Source organism: Poromitra crassiceps (genome assembly GCF_964638095.1).
Source record: "Poromitra crassiceps genome assembly, chromosome: 22".
In the NCBI taxonomy this organism is placed as follows: Eukaryota; Metazoa; Chordata; class Actinopteri; order Beryciformes; family Melamphaidae; genus Poromitra; species Poromitra crassiceps.
The window spans coordinates 10,364,335-10,387,315 of NC_139647.1; the positions used below are offsets into that span (position 1 = coordinate 10,364,335).

At 46.8% G+C, this 22,981-nt stretch overlaps 1 protein-coding gene and 2 pseudogenes across 5 annotated transcripts in view; 1 reads left to right on the forward strand and 2 right to left on the reverse strand.

Moving 5' to 3' along the window:
* tacc2 (transforming, acidic coiled-coil containing protein 2) overlaps positions 1–20,315 on the forward strand; it is a 56,648-nt gene extending 36,333 nt beyond the window's left edge. For all 3 annotated transcript variants that reach the window (XM_083658486.1, XM_083658487.1, XM_083658488.1), the window contains 12 exons: positions 151–208; positions 853–1,060; positions 1,504–1,556; positions 1,795–1,904; positions 2,431–2,584; positions 7,217–7,357; positions 7,474–7,550; positions 9,258–9,301; positions 11,259–11,419; positions 11,980–12,086; positions 18,813–18,933; positions 19,332–20,315. In XM_083658486.1, coding sequence (XP_083514612.1) covers positions 151–208; positions 853–1,060; positions 1,504–1,556; positions 1,795–1,904; positions 2,431–2,584; positions 7,217–7,357; positions 7,474–7,550; positions 9,258–9,301; positions 11,259–11,419; positions 11,980–12,086; positions 18,813–18,933; positions 19,332–19,397 — 1,300 coding nt within the window. In that variant the 3' untranslated portion in view covers positions 19,398–20,315. The remainder of the gene's footprint in view (positions 1–150; positions 209–852; positions 1,061–1,503; positions 1,557–1,794; positions 1,905–2,430; positions 2,585–7,216; positions 7,358–7,473; positions 7,551–9,257; positions 9,302–11,258; positions 11,420–11,979; positions 12,087–18,812; positions 18,934–19,331) is intronic.
* On the reverse strand, positions 12,453–14,288 carry LOC310796321 (ATP-binding cassette sub-family F member 2 pseudogene; annotated as a pseudogene). The gene has a single exon. The product of its transcript is annotated as an ATP-binding cassette sub-family F member 2 pseudogene (transcript).
* Positions 15,856–18,067, reverse strand: LOC310796053 (RNA polymerase II subunit A C-terminal domain phosphatase pseudogene; annotated as a pseudogene). The gene has a single exon. The product of its transcript is annotated as an RNA polymerase II subunit A C-terminal domain phosphatase pseudogene (transcript).
* Positions 20,316–22,981: the final 2,666 nt, after the last annotated feature.

Genomic DNA, 22,981 nt, shown 5'->3' on the forward strand with positions numbered 1-22,981 from the left:
ATAGATGGAGCTTGACAATTATTTTCATAATTTTGCATTTGTGACTTACATGAAACACATGGATATAGATGCTGGATCTTATTAGAGCGAGCGATGTACTTTAGACATTGATTCTGGATCTTGACCATCTATTGTTTTCCTCTGTCGCAGTAACACTTTCAGAGTGAAGAGGTCGCCAAAGAAATCACCAGTGTCTGACCCATCCCAGGTGAGTACTCTTGCATTCTCCATGTCTGTGTCAGTGTTGGGGGTAACTCATTACAAAAGTAACATACATACATTACTTTTAGCAGTAACTCAGTAATATAACTTAGTATTACAAATAGGATTTCAGTAATATTATACCAGTTACTTTGTCAAGTAAGAAGTTACAAATTGAGTTACTTTTTTTTCCTCATCAAAGCACATAGTTAAATAAAGATACAATAATTTCCTAATCAAATTGTGTGTTTTTATGCAAATAACAATTATAGATGATAATAACAAAGGAAAAGGATAACATTTAGAATTTTGGATGGTTTACACTGACTTCAAGACGGTTCAAATAATTTTTCGGGATGTTCGACGGGGTGGCGATGTCATTCTGCTGCTGCTGTTGTTTTGGTGAAAGTAATGCAAAAGTAGTGTAATAAGTAACGAGTTACTCTACACAGACAGTAATATTGTAAAGGAACTTATTACTTTCAAACGAAAGTAACTAGTAATATGTAGTATATTACATTTTGAAAGTAACTTGCCCAACACAGACTCTGTGCGTGTGTCTCTCTCTCAGCTCTGTCTATTCTATCTGTCTGTATCTCTCCCTCTTCCCTCTGTCTCCGTCATTCTCACTGCCTTTCGCCCGCGTTGCAGGAGCCTACACCTGTAGACGAGGGCCCGCCTCTCCACTCGCAGGACGACCACGCCACCGACGAGGAGAAGCTGGCCTCCTCCACCAGTCACAAGTGGGCAGCCCTGCACGACATGGACGCCGATCTGAGCTCTGACGCGCAGGACTTCCCTCAGCCATGTGACCTCACGTCCTTCGTCAACGAGAACAGTCTTCCTCATCAGACTGCAGGTGAGAGCAGTCTTCCTCATCAGACTGCAGGTGAGGCGTTAGTTGTCTGACTCTCCCACACAGCCTTCTTTGAACCTTCATTCATTTCTGGTCAGACAAAATGCTAACTGAGATCAAAGCATACCGCGGCAAGCAGGGCTTCAAAGGAAATGCAAAGCTTAACCGTGGTTTTTCACGTACAGCAGTCAACCCCTTTGCTCTGTATTCATCTAGCGACACTATTGCTTTTTGTTATGGCTGGCCCAGTTCTCTGCAGCCCCCCACCCCCTTCCCACAGGCCGTGTCTGGCCCAGCCCATCTGGGTCAGGGATGGAAAAGGCAGAACCGCTCTCAGCTTCTGATCCGGCCCGCCCACGGTTCAGCATTGGCCCAAAGGTCCCTGTCACCTCCTCTCTTCCTCCTCTGTGTCTAATAGTACTTTCTCCGCTGATTTTCTCTCTCAGTGCCGGACTATGAAATTGAATACATGGAGAAGATTGGCTCCTGTTCTTCGCCTGTGAGTATTTCATGTTATTTGCAGAATTTGTCAGGTACATCCATAGTGTAACAGTACTGTTTAAGTTTTGTTGATTTGTATTTATAACTGTGTGTTTTCTTATTATCTGAATTATCTTCAGATTATCTTCAGATCTCAATTTGTTATTTCTTTTTGGTTGCCAAATTCAGATAATGAGAAAACACACAGTTATAGAGATGTGAAGAGGTTGATGTTTTATTCTCTATTTGTCCTGTAGCCGCTGTCTGTGAAGAAGCCATCTCTGTACCTGAAGCTGGACTCTATATCTGACAGCTTCACCAAGAACACCTGTGCACGTGGATCTGAGCCCAGCTCCCCTTGCACCGGGTACAGCACATACTCTACTGCACACATATTGAATATTGTTGCCAATAGGTTCAGCTTCGCATCACTGAGGACATCACTCACTGATGACATGTGTCACTGTGGGACACTATGGCATCACTGATGATGTCGCAAGACATTGTGTCATCATCAGTGACATCACAATTGCTCGAGTGACCATCAATGATGACATCACTGATGATGTCATATACATTGTGACATCACTGACGATGGGACAGAAATTGAAACAAACAGACCCACTCCCTTTTATATGATGATTATATTTTACTATCCAAAACAGCCTTTTACTGTTTGCTCTGGTTTGCTGAGTAAAAGCACCATGACTTTGCACGTGGTTCAGTTGTAGCAGCACCATAGTTCATTAACACCCCTATCATCAAGCTTCTATACAGTATGTGTCACCTCTCTCTCTCTTGCTCACTCACTCTCTCTCTCTCTCTCTCTCTCCCTCTCTCTCACACTCTCTCTCTCTCTCTCGCTCTCTCTCTCTCTCTCTCTCTCCTCGTAGGAGTTTTGAGGAGATGGAGGCCCAAATTACAGCAGACATGAAGACGCCGGTGCTGAGCTCCCGGCTCGGTCCGGAGGGCTCTGCTGGAGATAAGGGCAGGAAGAGGGAGAGCCAGGCACTCAGCCGAACGCAGAGCACCGAGAGGGACGAGCGGGTGAGTCAAACATCTCTGTCTGCCTTGAAGACATAATCAACATTATACCTTAACCCATTGATACCTGCTGCAGCATTTGCATGTATATATCCCTCATTTGTGTGTGTATCCCTTTAAGACCGCGAAACGCGTGATGCGGTTCGCGGTCTTAAAGGGATACACACACACAAATGCTGCATCGGGTATCAATGGGTTAATGAGCAGAAGTACGCATTAGCACCCATAATCATATACTGTGACAAAGATGACTGTTGTGGTTGTCATCATTTCATCCGTCTTTACCTTCACCAGCATTTAATGTAAGATGAACATTTGATTTTGTAGTTTCCATACCATGTCATTGTTTCGTCACTAGGGGGAGACAGAGTGCCACAATGACTCTGACACCCCACATGAACAGCATCAGTCATAGCGACTCTCATTATAGCCATGTCACTGGTCACACCCACTTCCCAGCTTGAACTCGGTGACTCAGCTTCCAAATGCCCCCGCTGACACGTGCCCAGCGCTTGCTTTGCTATGCTGACCGCCCCCACCCCGCCCTCTGCCTCCTCCTCCTCCCCCACCCCCCCCCCCCCCGGTGCCCCTGTAGCCCCCTAGCCAGGGCCCCCCCGTGGAGGCCCCTGCTCCAGCCCCGGCCATGCCCCTGTTATTAGACAGGCTGTCTGAGTGTGACGACCCCCTGCAGTACCTGGAGCCTGACCTGGCTGAGACCAACCCCACCGCCTTCGCCCACCATCTACAGGTGTGTTGACAGACCGCGGCGCACGCCCTCCCTGACAAACCGTGCCTCTGTCGGCAACGTTGTGGCCCCCCCCCGTGTGTGTCTGTGTGGACCTTCTTCCCCATCGTGTCCACCTCGATTATGATCTTGTTTCATCTTACCTTCTCAGTTTCCTATTTTGTCTTCCTCCTCTTATCTGAGTTGCATTTAATCTATGCAATAGAGTGTCTGTTGTTGTGTGCGATGTGGACAGTAGAGCGAGAGCGTGCAACTCAACTCTTTCCCTATGTCTCTCCTCCCCCCTCGCTCTCTCATCCTTGGGCCGCCCCGTCCCTCCTCCCACCTCCCCTCCCTCCCTCCTCCCCCCACCCCCCACCCCTCCCTCCTCCTCCCACCTCCCCCCCCACCCCGTGTGCGCGGGCGGCCCAGGAGGAGCTGGTGCTTGCCGCCCTGAGGATAGAGGCTCTGCAGGTAGCCAAAAACATCTCTCAGTGCCCCTCCCTCTCCACTGTAACCCCCCAGGTACTGCGCTGAGTCAGCCTGCACCTGCTGGGTGTGTGTGTGTGTGCGTGTGTGTGTGTGTGTGAACGGATGATAATGTGAGACTGGGTGTGTGTGCGTGTGTGTGTGTGTGTGTGTGTGTGTGTGTGTGCGTGTGTGTATACTAGTGTGGGTGCATGAGTGTGTCTCAGCTTGCCTGTCCCCCTCCCCCCTAATCACACCGTTTCTGAGTGCTACTGTGAACCCATGACCTTTTCAACATGGTGGCTGCACCGCTACATCCACAGCCCCGCCCCCTCCCCCGCCCCCCGCCACCTCTCCAGTCCCTACATACGGCACCTCTAACATGGCTTAACATGGCCCCTCTCCTCTCCCTCCTCCCCCTGAGAAGCAACCAGCTCTTTTTGGACGAAGTTCTCCTCAGGAACCCGAGTGCTGTGCCTTCAAAATCCCCCTTGCCTTATCTCTGCATGTTGGGGCAACACGCATGTTGCCTGTTCAGGAGAGGCTCACCATAGCTAGATAAGCATGAATGTGACTGGGGATGTCTCACTTACTATAAGCAGCTCGGACATGCAATCTCATGGAAGTATACTTATCGATGCTGTGCTATCATCATCCGAAGCCCCAGTCACATTCTTGTTTTGTGAATTGGTCCCTAAGGGCCTGTGTACACCTAGCGTCTTTTTCCGACGTTAAACGCTGGGAATGCGCTGGGGAGCGCTGATCCCAGCGCACAATATACAAGGAAGCAGTCTGCAAGTAACGTTAGTTCAGCTTGATAGCTGACAGCTAGAAAGCTAACAACACAGGTAGGCTACGCTATTAAAAGCAGTAAGCACAACACTCACCAGAAATATTAAGTGTCTAGCCGATCTGCTCCCACAATTGAGCCGTTCTGTCTCTGTTGCGATAGTTTTTCCATATGATTAGTTACCAGAAAAGGAGCAGCCGACACCAGCGTCTTTCTGAAAAGTTAAAATATTTTCAGCTGGAAGCGCTGGGAGTCGGCGCACAAAAACGCCGAAAAAAGACGCTGGGCGCTCTGCACTTTCTCTACACGTCCGTGTGCGCTCGCATACGCTCTCCTCCCATTGGAAACAATTGAAAATAGACGCTGGACCTGAGGAAAAGACGCCAGGTGGACACAGGCCCTTACACAAACTAACATCACTAATAATCGCCAACATCAGGGCAGAACCGGTGTAAATATTCAGTTTGTTTGGTAGATTTACTGGTTGTAACTTAAGGGCACATGCCTGGAACACTAAGAATGACGGTTGTCCGGCTCGACGGCGTAAAAGCTCAGACCTCAGTGATCAGCGGTGGATCTGCAGTAGAACTTACTACCTTCTAAGAAGGTCAATGGAGAAACTCAGCTAAAGAGTTGGAGAAGGTGCCTCCTCCCCGGCCCTCTTCTCTCCCACGTCTCATGTTCTTGTCTCACGCGCTCCACAGTCTCGCCGGAAGAAACCCAGCCTGCGGCGGTGGAACATCAACGGGTCACCCCTTCTCAAAGTAAGAAGGGTAACATTATACCCCGTCGCTCGCTATGTCCCTGGCTAGCTAGCGCCCCCTGTAGACCCCCAGCGCTTTGACATCCACACCTGATATCCATTCAGACATTTTCTCAATGAACCCTGCTCCCATAGCTTTACCTTGTCGTCGTGAGCCAATGTGACCATGTCTTCATGATGCAATTATCTCCTGCATACTGTCTTTATACATCTAAGAGAAGTAACTCTAGTTACTTCTTCGGTGTCTTGACATCTTTGTCTTTGACTCAGTGTTTGTCTCCCATAGATGTAACTAGTGTCTCCACTGTGTCCCACTTTCTGTTCACCTTAAGCATTGGTTTCCTCTTGAACCCCAGGAAGAGTAGTCTTTCACTTCGGTGTAGACTAATGGGGGATCCTTATAATAAACAAATAAACAAACATCTATATCCATGTGTGGGAATGTCTTTGCTGAGTGGCCCTCTGACCTGTGACCCTCTGACCTATGACCTATGACCGTCTGTGTGATCCAGTAAAGGCACTTTTTTATATATGCAATACTACTTACTGTATGAAACAGCAGCAAGTACACATTCAATGTACCTCATTTTGTGTTTATTGTATTTAAAGAGAACTACCAGTTTATTGCGATGAGATTTTGGTGGGATTTTGTGGGGATTGTCCCTGTTAAGACTGAGGTTTAAGGTAAGCTTAACAAATACAGTATCACTACAGGACAGGTTTGTGATGAGTTCCTCCTATTTTGTTTAAACCTCACTGGATTGGGAAGGTAAGGCCAATCAGTAGCTGAGAAAAGGCCGAACTATGTGGTTAGATCATTAACGTGACCATATCTCTCTAAAGCTGCAGCAGTCTAGTCTATACCTCCAGTAGTATAATGGCATTAATGCTCCAAGCCTCCAACCAGACCAAACACCTCACTCTCTAAGTCTCCTTGTCCCCTGTGAGCCCCCATCATCACCCCCCAAATCCTCCCATAATCCTGCTCTACCAGGGATGATTTAATCCCTAGCAGAGCACAGTTTGAGGGGACCCAGAAGAAGGGTTGCTTCTGCATTCTCAGTGTGATGTACTCTGTATTCATCTAGCGACACTATTGATTTTTGTTATGGCTGGCCCAGTTCTCTGGGCTTATTAAAGAAGAATTGGTTTCAGTATAAGTTGTTCCTAGTTTGCAATGGTCACATGACCGTGTGTGGTTATGTTTGTGTTTTAGCGTGAATATACCTCACTACTGTACCATTATCCAAATTCAATCTCCTTCTAAAGAGACGTTTTTGGTTGACCACACCACACACCCTGGTCTTCAAGAATGGCACAGAAACAACAGAATCTATCAAAAGTTGTAATGGGTCATAACAAAGTAAAAGCAGCTCATTTTGTTGTGATGTGCCCTTCATATAACATGAGACTAACACGTATTCCCCCTGCTACCCAGTGCCCACCACCCACTCCCCTATCCCTCCTCTACTGTATATACACTGATACACTTCCTGCTGTATCAAGCCCCCCCTTCCCCTCCGCCTTGCCTGGACCCAAACACATCTAAGCTGCTGAGATGAGCCTCAGCTGTGTGTGGCAGCAGCATCAGCCAATCGCTTAAGCCGCTGCCGTGGCGTTTGAAGACTGTTGCATCCAATCATGTTCCAGCTGCCCAAGTCTTCAGGAACATCCCCCATCCTGCATCATTGACATATTGATTTTGCCGTGTGGTATATTTTGATATAGTTTTGATGCTGCCTTGTGGTTTGGTTCAGGAATCTTGGTGAGAATGCGCGTGTGAACCCTGGAGGAGGGTGTGTTTCATCCCTGCCTGTAGCTTGGCCCACGGTATGTAACTGGCTGTGTTTCCTTTCCCCTCGCTCCTCTCCTTTGACTTCATGGACGCAGCAGAGGGAGGTGCCGTCCCCTATAGAGAGCGCTGCGTCCAAGAGCTCCCTCTACACCCGAACGTCCACCGGCTACAGCGACGAGGAGAGCCCCTACCTCCCCAGAGACCTGGACCAGTCCCTGGGGATAGCGCGCGAGGAGGTATCTGATTCTGATTTGGATGAACACATGCATACCTGTGGTATCATTGCACACACACCCCACTTCAGCAGGTTCAGACTTGACCTAATCGAGACTCCTCCCCTCCTCCTCCCCAGATTGTGACGAAAGAGAAGGAGGTGCTGGAGTGGCAGAGGAAGTACGAGGACAGCCGACAGGAAGTGGGGGAGATGAGGTGAGGTGTTTACTCGCCTCACCGCCGCTAGGTCCCGCCCCCATGCAGCGTGGATTTAAAAGCTCTCCGCACCTCTGTTACACGGTGCTGTGTCCTGACGCCTGCTTTCAGGCTCCGCCCATCACTCTCACTTGACCTGTCAATTGGTTTATCTCTCTCAAACTGACAACCAAGGCCAATGGCAAGTGCAAGGAGAGCCAATTAAAGAAATCCGCAGGGAGAGATAGGCAGGCATACATGAACATGAACTTTATTGTTTTTGATGGCTTTCTGATGGCCATGGTTGATACAGTATGATATACTACAGCACATGTACATGTGTTAGGGGCTTTACATATAACTTGCAGTAATTGGCGTACACCACTAATTACCTTGCAACAGCTCATAATTGGAATGAATTACCATCAAATCTATGTCAACAGATCACCCGATGTCCAACAAGTAGTTCATGTGAGTTCAGAGAGATGTGAATATGAGGCTGTTCTTCACACGTCGCCCTCAGCAGGTGTTGGGTGGGCGGTGCAGCCGGCCACAGCTTGGTTAGTGTGGTTAAGCCTACTTCATTAGACTGAGTGGGCTCGGGATAAGGAGGCGCTAAGAGGCTAAGGGCCAGGCATGGCTAATCAATCCTCTTAACCTCTTTGACAGCCTGCGTTTCCCAAAAACAAGCGTTCCTATTGGCTCCTGCTGTACATTGACACAGCATGTGAGCAGTACTTCCGGCAGTTGCCTGGTAGCAAGCAACTACCAGTTAACTGCTACTGGAAAAGCACTGCAGATTGAATGAAAGAATAATGCTAACGATAGCTTTAGCTTTTGTGGCAGAATAAACGATACAGCTAGAAGGCACTCGGTAGAGCACAAGCCTCTGCCAATGCTGAACAATTCCATCCAACATGCAAAGCTGCTGCCTCCATAATGGTTTATTTATTATTGCCTGTTTTTATTTCGGACAAAATAGCTTGTGGGCACAATGCTGTTGAATAGAAGTCCCCCAAGTGTCGGACCTTCCCACCAGCACATGAACACAGCATACGGCTAAGAATAATTATCTAATGGCGACGATCCCAGCTCTCTAGATCACTATGGAAATGTAATCAACTAATCCTTGTCCACCAAATTTAATCCAAATCAAAAATATTACTGAAACTCAAAGATATTCTCAAAATATACTCACAAATTTTACTTTTTGAGATAGCTTCCCAATAAACTGACAGGAGTGAAAATACAATCTCCTTCCAACTTTGTTGATGGAGGTAAAATAGCATAATGAATGAAGATATTTTAGAGATATCCTATATTATTAAATAGTATATTTCATTCATACGATATAATCTTATGTAGGGATGTCACAATATATCGTCCCACAATATATCGCAATATCAAAACGTGACAATATGTATCGTTGAGATGAAATCTCATATCGCGAGAAAAAGAAGCTGAACATGGTGGCACTGATCTGCATCTGATTGCATGCTCGCTCTCCTTTTCATTGCTTTGTTTGAACAGACGAGGGACGTTACAGACACGGAGGATGAAAATGGTGAAATTACTCAAATTAGCGTGGAGGATGCCCCCTCAACTTACAAATCGATCGCAAAAAAACATTGTTAAAATATCGTATCGTTATCGTGAACCCAATATCGTGTATCGTATCGTATCGTGACACCCCTAATCTTATGTCATCTTTTGATTTCTCATCCATAGGAGAATCGTTGCAGAGTATGAGAAGACTATTGCACAGATGATAGGTGAGTTCAAGATTAAACAACACTACTGTACATAAAGCACACTGGTCATGGCTTACTGGCCCTTTCTTCTCAGTGCACATTCATTTATTTTGAAGCAGTTTTGTCCCCCGCCCTGCGCCACCACTTTTTGCCTCAAGTCATTTATTTGCAAATTGAACAGAATACACAAGCTTAAGCTCTGTATGTGTCCTAATCCATTGGCACTGATTTCAGAATGTAAAGTCTTCAGTGATCCTCTGACTATTTTATGTGCTTATTTTTATGTTTGATATGAACTGAATCATGATGACATTGGAGGGAGATTTGCCCACTTGACTTCAAGGCCGTTCTGCTGCTCACTCTCTGCATTATCCTTGCTCTCACTGGCGTCTTCCTTCCTCACCACCTCTGGACATTCCTGACCATTTGATTTTGCAGCTCCCTAATTGCATCCCTTATAGAGAGCCAAAGTGGAACGTCACTTCCTGCTTCAGCACTGTACCAGAGATTTTCATCCACCATTTATTTTCCCATAGACATTTCGTAAAATGCTTATAAAAAATAGTTTTACTTGTTCAAACCAAACGGTACAGCTATATTTAGAAACAGGAGAGATCGCATAACATTTCACTCGGACCAAAACGTAAAAAAATACAGGTTTAAGAGGAAAACATTTATTTTTTTTTGGGTCTGAAATGTTCTATGGTCTCTCCCAATTCTAAATATATCTGAACCGTTTGGTTTGACCAAGTAAAACTCTTTTCATAAGCATTTTACAAAATGTCTATGGGGAAATAAATGGCGGATGAAAATCTCAGTGCAGTACAGTGCTGAAGCAGGAAGTGACGTTCACTTCCTCTGCCTGTTCACTGCCTCTCTATACTGTCACAAAAGGAGCGCTCAGTCTCTCTGCTTGTGCCTAACGCTCGGCTCTCTCTCACGCGTTTTGCCCTCCCAGCTTGACTTAACACAGTCCCTTCTTTTCTGTTCTGCTCCCATCTTTGCCCCCTTACTGTTTGATAACCCTGTCAGGCATGCCAGGTGAGTAACGCACATTCTTCCTTCAGTTGTCTGTGTCGGCTCACATCTGTCACATCTGTCATACGTCAAGACCTTTCGGTTGTACTCTTTTCTTTTCTTACTCTGAGAAAAGGAAAGCATCTTTTGGCATTTTTCTGTTTGGCGGCCATTTATGCCTGTAAACCTTCCACAAAATGTGACCAAAACACCATGACACACGTATCTTCACTTTGCTTTCTCCTTATATCCTAAGAGTCATACAGGTAGGATGAGTGAGTTAAGCATGTTGGTCATCTAAGCCTGTGACAGGAAAGGAAAGGAAAGGAAAGGAAAGGAAAGGAAAGGAAAGGAAAGGAAAGCTGGGAAGGGGCTGACAGGAAGATTTCAAGGAGTGTAAATGACATTGACCAACTTTACAGGAGAGCAAAAAAATGACCATACGTTGTCCTGACTTTGTTTATTAAATTCAATCTTTAATGTTAAAACTTATTGACAATATACTTAATGAACAATATTTTGACACTCATTGAAAAAATATTTTTCTATATATTTTTTTATTTGGAGAAGAAAGTCATCAGGGCCAAAAGGCGTAAGTTTGTCCCCAAATAGTTTTTGTTTGTCTGGATTGGTCATTGATGTCACTTACGGCCCTCTGGTTCTCACCCCTCGATTTGTCAATTAATTCCAATGGGTCTTCACGGTTTACAGGTCTCTTAGGTTTTTCCATTCAATTTTGGTTTTGTCTGCATGCTACACTAGGTTTATCAGCAACACTCATATAGTATATAGTTAAAAAAATATCCACTAATCCACTAATCCATTTTGATATATTTGTATTTCAATATATGGATGCATGGATGTGAACATATATGTGTATGTGCGCCCACTACAGCAGAATGTTTATAATTCCATAGACTGCTGCTCTGATCTCCAGTATATCTGTGTGTGTATCCATCAGAGGATGAGCAGAAAGAGAAGTCTCTTTCCCATCACACCATCCAGCAGCTGATAGTGGAGAAGGACCAGACCTGTGCAGACCTCAACTCAGTGGAGAAGTCTCTGGCGGATCTCTTCCGGCGCTACGAGAAGATGAAAGATGTGCTGGAAGGCTTCCGCAAGGTGAAGTACACACACGCACGCACACACACACACACGCACGCACGCACGCACACACACATACAAAACGTGCGCGCGCGCACACACACACACACACACACACACACACACACACACACACACACACACAAACAATGAGCTTGAAAGTCATCCAAAGTTTTAAAAGACGACCCTTAAACATGCCGTATGCGCCGAGGGCTACGCCGTGACTGGCAAGCCTGCGGGCGCAGCTGGCGTGCAGCTCCCGAAAATGTGACTCAAAGCAGGTGACGTGAACAGAACAAATATAATATCATGTAGATGAGGAGATAACAGGAGAGAGTGAAAGCTATTACCAAGTATATGCACCACGTTCTCTCCTTGGGCTAACTTGTAGTCATTGAACTCTTAGTGAAAGCACACAATTGAATCATTTTGCTGGGGACTCCCCTGTAACCCCCTCGTCAAGGTGACGTTTGACTATATAGGTCTAGCTGTCGCCCGTCGGTGACGCTCCGAGTCGAGGCTGACGTTGTTTCCATGTTTATGACCCTGTAATGAAAGTGTTTCTCTGCACCGTTCAGAATGAAGAGGTTCTGAAGAAGTGCGCTCAAGAATATCTGTCCAGGGTCCGTAAGGAGGAGCAGCGCTATCAAGCCCTGAAGATTCACGCAGAGGAGAAGCTAGACAGGTGAGTCCAAGCTTATGCTCATTATCTCACATTCATCCAGCTATCACTATGTTGTTTTCCCCTACTGTATGACAAATAAGACACAAAACTCTGTAACTACGCAATAAATGAACGCCCAGGTGAAATGTGTTTGCATATAATTAGCTATGTAGCTATTGGGTCACGTTCAGCACGGTGCATCGTTGTCAAACTGAGATGGAAATACATCGTGTACAACAGACACGTGTCCAAAAAGATCCATAAGAGATGGTTTCAGCTCTATTCAGGACATTTCCTGATGTGCTTAAAACCTGCTCATCCCTTCAGGAGGTCACAGGTCAAATCCATAATGCACGATAAGCGAGTGGCTCAGAGAGCGATGCTGCTTCAGACGTCGTGCGCTTGCTGTTTGTCGATCTTCGATTTCAAGTGCTCCTTGTACGCCAGGATGTCCCTATTCCACTTCCTGATGGTTTGCTTCTCACACACCCAGATCTCATTCGCCACCTGTTGAATGAGCCTGAAGTCGTGGCTAACCAGCATCATACCGCCATCAAACTCGTTGATGGCGTCTGCCAAGGCGTCGATGGTCTCGATGTCCAGGTGATTGGTCGGCTCGTCGAGGAACAGCATGTGCGGCTTCTGCCAGGCCAGCCAGGCAAAGCAAACCCGGCACTTCTGACCATCCGACAAGTTCCTGATCGGACTGACCTGCTGTTTCCCCGTCAGGCCGTAGCGTCCGATGATCTTCCTCATCTCCTCCCTTTCTTTAATATCAGGATAGCACTTCATCATGTACTCCAGAGGAGACAGGTCCAGCTCCAGCTGCTCGGTCAGATGCTGGTGATATCTGCCAATCTTGATGTGAGAATGTTTGCGGATCATGCCGTCAGTGGGTAGGAGCTCTCCCATCAGCAGCTTCAGCACTGTGGTCTTCCCCGCTCCATTGGGCCCCACCAAGGCCACTCGTGTGTCCAAGTCAATACCAAACTCCAGGTTTGTGTATATGTGTGGTGTGTCGGCACTGTATTTGAAGCTCACATTCTGAACCATGACAACAGGAGGGGGGATCTTCCCACAGGGAGGAAAAGAAAACGACAGAGTCTTGTCATTCACAACTCGTTCAGTCAAACCTGACGCCACCATCTTCTGCAGTGTCTTCTCCTTGCTCTGTGCCTGTCGTGCCAGCTTTGCAGAGCCGTGACCAAACTTGGCTATGTAATTCTTCATGTGTGCTATCTGGTCCTGCTCCCAGTTGAAGCGCTTCATCTGGTTCTCTTCCAGCTCCTCCCTGGTCTTCACGTACTGGTCATAGTTACCCGTGTAATACTTGAGTTTCCTCTGATGCAGGTGGATGATGTTGGTGCACACACCGTTCAGGAAATCTTGAGAATGCGAGACGAGCACAAGGATTCGCTTGAACGACTTGAGCTCCTCCTCCAACCACACACAAGCATCCAGATCCAAGTGGTTCGTGGGCTCATCCAGCAGCAACATGAAGGGCTTGATGAACAAGGCTCTGGCCAGTGCGACGCGCATCCTCCACCCCCCGCTGAAGTCCTTGAGTTTCTTCTGCTGCATAGCAGTGGTGAAGCCCAAACCGTGGAGGATCTGTGACGCTCGCACCTCTGCCTTATCTGCATCCAGCTCCTCCAGACGCTCGTACAGTTCCATCAGCTTCTCACACTCGGCGTCCTCGTGGGCGAGTCTCTCCGCCTCCTTCTCCAGCCTGACCCTCTGTTCATCCACCTCCATGACACACTGCAGAGCGCTCTTGTCACTGGGAGCCATCTCCCTGGTCAAGTGGTAAATATCTATGTGCTCCGGAATGGGAATCTCGCGATGCCCGATGGCTGACAACAGCATGGATTTCCCTGTGCCGTTGAGGCCAATGAGTCCATAGCGTCTGCCCGAGTTGAGCTCCAGGCTGGTGTCTGCTAGCAGCTCCTGGCCGTGGAAGGTGAGCGACAAGCTGCTAACGTGGACATCAGTGCTGTTAGGGTGGGAAGCGAGCATCCCTGTCACTGCCCGTGCCTCTCGCTTTGCCAACTCAAATTCATCCAGCTCCTTCGTCAAATTGGCAATCCCATTGTACTCCGCTCCATTTTCCTGGGTGTCTGGTTGTTCACTCTCCTCATTTACATCGGGTTTCTTCTTCTGCTGGCGGTTTTTGGCAGTCTCCTTCTTCTTAGCTGCCTTCTTCTTGGCCAAGTCTGATGGCATTGTTGTGCTAGGTAGCTACTAGCGCTGGTCTTTACCACTAGCCAGCAGGGAAGGATTTATGGTGATTTCATCGGTGATGTCACTCGAGCACACGGTGATGATGTCATCAGTGATGTCACTTGAGCAATTGTGATGTCATCAATGATGATGTCATCAGTGATGTCACTCGAGCAGTTGTGATGTCATCAGTGATGATGTCATCAGTGAAACCTAAGAGAAAAACACTAATGTAATTTATGACATCACTGATGATGTCACAATGCCTATGTATGAGTGACATCATCACTGAACATATAGCCTTGTGTGTGTCTGATGTGTGTGAGTAATTCACTGATATAATTTATGACATCACTGAGTAATTCACTGATGTCATTTATGACATCACTGTCATTTATGACATCACTCTCATTTATGACATCACTGAGTAATTCACTGATGTCATTTATGACATCACTGTGGGACAGGGACAGACAAACAGAGAGACAGACATATTCCTGTTTACATGCTGAAGACGCACGTCCTATGTCAGTTTCCCTCCTGAATTTAACCTGAAATCCTTTCTGTCATGTTTCTGCTGTGGTCGGGACAAAACCTTTCTGTCATGTTTCTGCTGTGGTCGGGACAAAACCTTTCTGTCATGTTTCTGCTGTGGTCGGTGGCAGCCATCTTTACCTCTGTCATTTTTCTGCTGTGGTCGGTGGCAGCCATCTTTACCTCTGCCAACGAGGTTGGCCTTGGGCGGCAGATTATGTTTTCGCCCGTTTGTCTGTCTGTCTCTCTGTTTATCTGTCTGTCTGCAGGACATCTCAAAAAGATATGAACAGATTTGCATGAAACTTGGTCGTGAAGCAGGTCATGGGCCAACTTAGAACTGATTAACTGTCCATGCCCACTGGGCAAAATGGGGCTTGGCTGTGGCCAATCACGAAAAGGCGTTTAACCTTTCATGCAGATTCACATAACGCCACGATCATTTGTAGACAAAGTAGGTCATGGGTCAACTTACTGATTAGTGTGATTGGTCAATCACAGAAAGGCACCTAACTTCCAAATGGATTCACCTGACACCACAAAACCTTGTATGCACTCTACCGACTGCCCTCTAGTTTCTTCTGTAAACAAGTTGCGCACACTCACTGCTGGAAGCTAGAGCATGTGTCGTCAAGCTGTTTGACATGTCACAAAATGTTGCAAAAACTCATGTGTGTGATGAAGGTGTATACATGTCTACAATGCACTTCAATGATGTGATCAGGATACTCAATGATGATTACATGGCAGTGTGTTATTCAGAGTATTGTTTTAATCGGGTTAATATTGAAACATTGTAGTTCATGTAAATGATGGGAGCAGTCAATAAGAGCAACCAATAAGTAATAGTAGTACCACTAGTGGCTTTACTTCACAATCTCACAACATTATGTCAGCCTACATCTCACTCAAGACCTGCCTGAGCCAATGAGACTGAACAATAACTGGGTTCAGTTGGGTTCAGTCCACCAAGTGGGCCATTTGTCACAAAAGGCCAAGATCCTTGCCTTCCATTATGGTATCAAATGTACAAACGCTATGAAGAGGAAGAAACGCCATTGACCTCTGCCTCCAGGACGGCGGCCATCTCGTCCTCAGAGTTGCTGCCCTCCTCTTCCTCGTGGGAGTCCTTGGACAACCTCCTCCTTAGGCTGGTCCAGCTTGCGTTTGTTGTGCCTCCTTGGCACACTAGCTGTCAGACTGGCCTCACTGGCTGGTGTACTCTGGATCCTGTCCTCCGTGCTCCGTGCCTGAGGACCCAGCCCTGCTCCTGTGCTCTGCCCACCTCCTGGCTGCTTCTCCTCTTCATCGTCCACCGGTTTCTCCTTCCCTCGACCCTCACTCTCACCGCTCTCCTCACCTAGGATGTCGTCCGCCTCTATGTCCATGCTCTCCAGATCCTCCTTGCAGAAACTGTACAGCGGCATGGTCTCCGACGTGCTGGGCTGTTGTTTTCGTCGGGACGGTCCCAGCTGCTTGTCGTTTTGGCTGGACCCTGCCGTCTCGTCCTGCTGAGTTCTCCTGAGAGAAGACTGCTTTCTGTGATCAGAGAGCAACAAAGACCCTGAAGGCCGGAGGTAAGACAGCCGCTGTGAGGCCTGAGGACCCCTGCGGATCAGCTTCCCCTTGATGGACCCCATGAAGGTCCGCAGCTTTGGGGCTGGAGTTGGAGGTTTATGATGGATCGGACCTGGGTTGACGAGGGGCTTCTGGAGGAACCCCTTATTATTGGGTAAAGCGGCTGGGCTGTTGCTCCGTGGCGCCTTGTAGTAATCCTCCTTGAGCGGGTAGAGCTCCTCCGCCACCCTCTCCCAGCACTCCAGGCATCTCCATAGCCAGTCGGGGTTGACCACGTGGAGGTGTTTGCAGCTTTGTGCTTGATGGACCTTCTCAGTGCCAGATCTTGCTGCGATGAGATGTGTTGTCCGACTGGGATCTTTGTAGTTGGGAACCAGGTTCTTGCCGATCTTGGCCCCCAGTGCCTTGGCATGGTAGCCCTCGCGAGTCCTCTCCATGGGGTAGTTGGTAGGACACAGGCCGCTGAACACAATGGTAGTGCCCTCTAGTGCCTTGCTTTTCAGCTCCGGGACGATTTTGCGGATGTCCGGCATCTCAGAGGCCTCCTTCCTTAGGTAGGCCTCGTACCGAGCATAGTACTCAGCGTGGATCCTGTCCAACACCTCCTCCAGGTAGATCAGGTGATCATCCTGGTCATTGTCGACTTCCTCCTCCTCTGCAGGCCGGCTTGGTGGGTTTCCTTTCCTGGTCATCTGGGTTTCCCGTGACCCCGGTGGAGCATTGATGTCCCCTGTGCCTTGGAAGTAGATGTATTTCTTCACAGTGATGAGGTTAGGTGCAAACTTCCACACGTCCTCTCGGTCATCAATGATGCAGACCATCGAATCGCCACAAGGAAAAAGATTCATAAGATTTCCCTTCTTGGAAAAAGGATCGATGCATTCATCTCTGGAAAGGATCCGATGAGAGAAAAGCTTCTGTTCGGGGTCAAGATAGCGAGCTATTGTGTGTGCATAAAGGCGGCTCCCAAATGTGAAGACGTGTAACTCATAGAGTTTGGCCATTTTCTCCAGGAATTCCTTGCAGTGTGGGCGCAGTCGTGTATGCAGCATAGGCTCTCCCCGCCCGAGCTGGAAGTGGAAAATCCCCTTATTGGACATGCGCTGGTAGTGCTGCTGATCAGTGGTGTGGATCAGCGTATGGTCCAGATCCACCATCAGGACCAGCTTCTTGTTCCTCTGGAGTCTCTGCTGGTCCTCTCTGCCCAGCTGCTCTGCTTGCGCTGAGCTGACCATCAACTCCGGGACACTGTGCACCATGGAGACTGTTGCCGTGGAGATGGGAGCTTGCTGATTCCCATTCGTGCTCTGCAGCTGAGTCAGGTCCTGGCCACATTCAGCACATAAACCCTTCATTACTATGGGATGGCAGCATTGTTCTATCCTGACGATGACACCCCCGGGCGGTATGAGTTGTCCAAGTTGACAGCATAGCTCCTTGACGACTCCAGCACGGTCCGATTTCACCTTCTTCTCCGGCAGGCTGGCAGTCTTATTCTGGGGAATGGGAGCACACAGCGCCAGCACGGAGTGCACGTTGATTAAAGATCCTGGCTTGACTTTCCACTCCAGAAGCCGCAGAGGGAGAGCCCCGCTCGGCCAACGGATATCCGCCATTGGGCCTTCCGCCGCTACACCGCCACCGGCAGAATCTGCGAGAGGCTCCTCCATCTGCTTTGCACTTCCCCAAAGCCTGTTAACTTTTAGCAACGGTCCACTTGAAACATTTCTCTAGATCTAGTGTGTCTATGATTAAAACATCCAAATTGTAATCTTTGTGGTGGATAGCAAGGGCAAATACGGACCAGGACCACGTGCAGCACAGGACCACTCTGGAGAAACTAACTTCCCCTGAAGCCTGTATACTCTCACCACTTATATAGCCTCAGCCAGGAACATCACTGATGACATCATTGCTGATGACATCACTGATGACATCATCACTGATGACATAATCACTGATGTCATCATCATTGATAACGTCACTGATGGCATCCTATCCGTTAACCGTTCCTGATTGAATGAATGAATGCATGATCACAAAAAGCCTTCAGGTAAAAACAAATGTGTAATGTCATCGCTGATGATGTAATCTGTGACGTCATTTGAGCAATTGTGCGTGATGTCAATCGGTGATGATCTCATCAGTAAGTTTTGTCACTGAACCTGTGGCGATCGACATTTGCTCAACACCACTATGTACGTATCCGAATTGCACTCCACCGGGTTCACAGCAGTGCAATCCCCGAGTTTGAAGTCGATCCGACGAATGGTTCTCGAGATATGTGAAGGACAGACATACGGACAGACAGACAGTTCTGCCTTTATTAGATAAGATTAAAAGTAAGGTGAGGCTATACATTACTGAGGTGACTTGTTGCTGCCGCTACTGACTTGCACTGTGATGTGTTTCCAGGGCCAATTCGGACATAGCTCATGTGCGGGTCAAGGCCAAGCAGGAGCAGGCAGCCCACCAGGCCAGTCTGAGGAAGGAGCAGATGAAGGTGGACTCTCTGGAGCGCACTTTGGAGCAGAAGGTCAGTCAGCCTCCTCACTACAGTAGCACACCAGCACTGGGATGTAAACATTGGAATGTATCTCTACAAAGCTTGAAAATGTACCAACTTCCATGCTATGCCATGTTTACATGTATTTAAATGCGTCTCAGCTGTTGATTTGTAGGCTACTACCACTTCAGGTTCCGTATCGACATGAAATCACATGGCATTTGTTAGGCCAGTTTCAGGCATTATTAAGTATAAGGTTTTATCCATTACACCACATCTGGGCACAACAGGGAGTTTATGCTGTCAAATAACCTTGAAAGGAAGTTACATTTCATTGCTTACAATTAAAGGAATGAAAATCACAATGGTTTATTTGCAAAAGGAAATACTGTATATGTACAAATGGCTCCTTACTATGTATTCTACAGAACAAAGAGATTGAGGAGTTGACAAAGATCTGTGACGAGCTGATCGCCAAGATGGGGAGGAGTTAGCGGCAACGCCACTTCCAGGCCAATAATTATTTAGAGAAAATATTTTACCACTGGACTGATGGACGTCTAAGGCCAAAGTGACCTTAGAGTTGTATTTCCTACTGACTTTGTCTATACAGGATCCACAGGATCACGGCTTCCCTCTTTATCGCCCTGTACATTTTGATGTGTCAATGTATTTTATTGTAGCAGGGTCTAAAAGTTTTCGAAAATGTGCATACCGTATCACTTGTGTGTGTGTGTGTGTGTGTGTGTGTGTGTGTGTGTGTGTGTGTGTGAGTGCGTGAGTGCGTGAGTGCATGCGCGTGAATGAGAGAAACTGAGAGCATTGATTGGGAGTTAAAAATGATCTACGATGATGTTGCCATGACAGCCACTGATGGAGAATACTGTTTACCCACTCCTGTTGTTGTCTCTTCCTGACAGGAAAGATAGCCTTTGAAAAGATTAACAGAGATAGCGTATAGACTGTATATATTTATGACCTAGATTAATGAATAAAATGTTGAGTTACATCACTAAGAGAATAAAACATTCACAATACCTTACTGCATGTGAAAGAGGAAAGATAAACTCGTCATGTTTATGTTTGTATATACTGTAGGAAATTCCAACTATGAAAAAGACGCATCTGCATTTTTGATACACTTATTGTCATTGAAAAACTGCTTTCCTCGTGTAACCTTGTAGATACTTGTCATAGCTTCCTGGATGAAATTGTGGGATTTTATTTTTTTGATTTTATTTTGATATAAAGGAAACTAATTGTGACTGTAATCAGTTGTGACCAGGAGTAATTTAATTTTGGATGGATATGTCCTAGTCCTGCAATGGTTGTTGTCACACTGAGGAGCATCTCAGACTTCTCTGCACAGCTACTGTACAGCATCTGCTTACAAAGTGCAATAAAATACGGCAATACAATTTACTGGTGTGTTACTCTCGTCCTTTTCACTGCATAATTCATTATTGCACTGATGTGATTGGCTAACATGTAACAGCATGTTAGCCAATCAGCATAATCAACTAGTCTTTGCCATTTTACATAGACGGGCCAAGAGCAATTTAGAGAGAGTGGCGTCAGCGGAGGACCAAAATGCGTGACTCATTAGCCAATGAACAGCCAGGAAGGGGTCTCGTGCTACTTTTGAATGCTAAAATAAAGCTGATAATGTACAATTTGTTTCGGGGGGGGGGGGGGGGGGGTTTCAAAGTACATCACAAACTGCCCATTTTGCTGCAACTCGACAGTGCTGCTTAATCCAGAACCTTACTTCCTGGAACTCTTCAGAGTAAAAAAAAACTGGTCCATTGGAGTGAATGGAGATGTCGCGACTCTTCTATATACACGGCTCTGGACGGGCCCAAATATTTCTCTGTGTTTGTGTTTCTGTGAGGCCAGCATTAAGACTTTAGCTGTCCTGGCACGGCCCAGTCCTGTCCTGGCCTAACCCAATAATAAATTAGCATCCAAATGGGTTTAAGATTATTCCACAATGTGCTTCTCTCGGTCTGTCAAGTGTCCGGCACATGTGATCTTTGCAAATGATGCAATGACGCATTGCAGCCAGTTGACAACAGAAGGAGGGAGCGCTGCATGGATGGGACAGGTGCTCTTTCGTGGGGCAGGTGAAGGGACACAACGAAAACGACCGAATTCGCAATAGCTACGACCAGATATGAGATGTCAGTCAGAGTGTGTGACATCATCCACTCCACAGTCTCCATCCAATCCACTTGTGAGATTTGCCCCCCACCACCCCCCTTTTAGCCAATTGGCATGAACACAAACAAACGCCTTCACACACACACTTGACCTCCATGCCAAATTTCAGACCAGCTGCTCGCCGCAGGTAAAATCCGACAAATCTCTCCTGATATTAATCCTTAGGTGCATTATGCAGACATTATTTGTCATGATTTTCTCCTCTCTTTCACATGGTCACCTATGTTTCTTATCTAAGGTGATTGCAATGTTCAGTCAACAGTTTGACAAGTATGGCAGTATTCTCTCTAGAGACAACATAGAGCAGTGGTTCTCAAACTTTTTTTTGTCTTCAGTAGTACCCCCTTTCCCAGATTTCTGAATCCAAGTACCCCCTTTACCCGACCGCAACATTTTGCTTAGAAAACTACAAGAGAAAACTATTGTATCTGATAACCCACCCTTTGAAGAATATAACACTACAAATAAGAAATGGGGTGAAAGAGATGCAATTAGTGCCTCCTTAGCAGATTTATTTGAATGCTTCATTTATTTTCATGATTTATTCTTGTTTGTTTGTTTGTTTGTTTTTCCATTTTCCCCATTGTCTCAAGTACCTCCTGTAGTACCTCCACGTACCACAGTTTGGGAAGCACTGACATAGAGTGTACTGTGAGACAGATTACAGCCAACTTCAAGTTACCTCCTCCGGGCCGCAGGACAGTTGGAGGGATGAGGAGGATCTACTGTGTATCCATGACTTAAGAGGGCAGGAGGTCAGGATAGGGGGCAGTTAGGGAGTGGCCACGTTATGGGCAGGCGTGGCTCTGCAAGGTGTGTGCTGGAAGAAGCATCCCACTGCACACACCCCTCTCTTCTCCAACCACAGGAGCACCTGTTGCATCTCAAGACGGAGCCGCGGGGCCCAGTGTGGAGGATCTGATCATCTCCTACTCGGTACAGGCGGGGATATTAGCTCATCTGATAGTTCAGATTAAGCTCAGGAGGCTTTCGGGGCCAAACAACCTGCTTTTCAGTGGACAATCACAACGAGCAAGGCCCACCAACGACATGAGGGCTGTCCAGTGCTGTCCGCTGCTCCTGCTCTCCCTAGTCCTCCTAGCTGCCCACAGTAAGGACTTTATTTTCTCATTCAGTCTTTCCTCCTCTGTTGTACATGTACCCTCTGTCTCCTCTCAACCCTTGTTGGTCTCTCCTTTGCTACCCTTGAACTCCCCTCTGAGGCTTTCTTCAGATCTACATGGAGGCTATAGCCTATTCATTGGGTTTGTTCATATTGTCTAAGATTGTCTTGCATAGACATGTTTTGCATTTCAGCTAATGTCTTTTTCAAAAGTGGTGTTTTGGTGATAGTGAGAGCCGAGAGGCAGGAAAACTGCTGAGGTGCTTAAATGCTCTGACTGTCAAATCAATGCCGTGATATGAGACGAGATATCGTCTTTTTGTGGATATGGTAATATTGTCATATGGCATAAGTGTTGTCTTTTCCTGGTTTTAAAGGCTGCACTACAGTAAACTGATGTCATTTTCTGAACTTACCAGACTGTTCTAGCTGTTCTATTATTTGCCGTTACCCACTGAGTCGTTATATCCACATTACTGATGATTATTGATCAAAAATCTCACTGTGTAAATATTTTGTGAAAGCACCAATAGTCATCCCTACAATATTGTCGCAATATCCATTTGGTCAAAAAATATCATAATTGTCCATACTGCCCAGCCCTATCTTGTTTTAATAATTGTGAAATCTCACGTGTGGCTTTGACTTAGAACTCATTGAGGCCACTTTGTAGAAAATACCAAGATTATATATTGTGTATTCAGCCTAAAGATAGATGATGATAGATGATTTTTG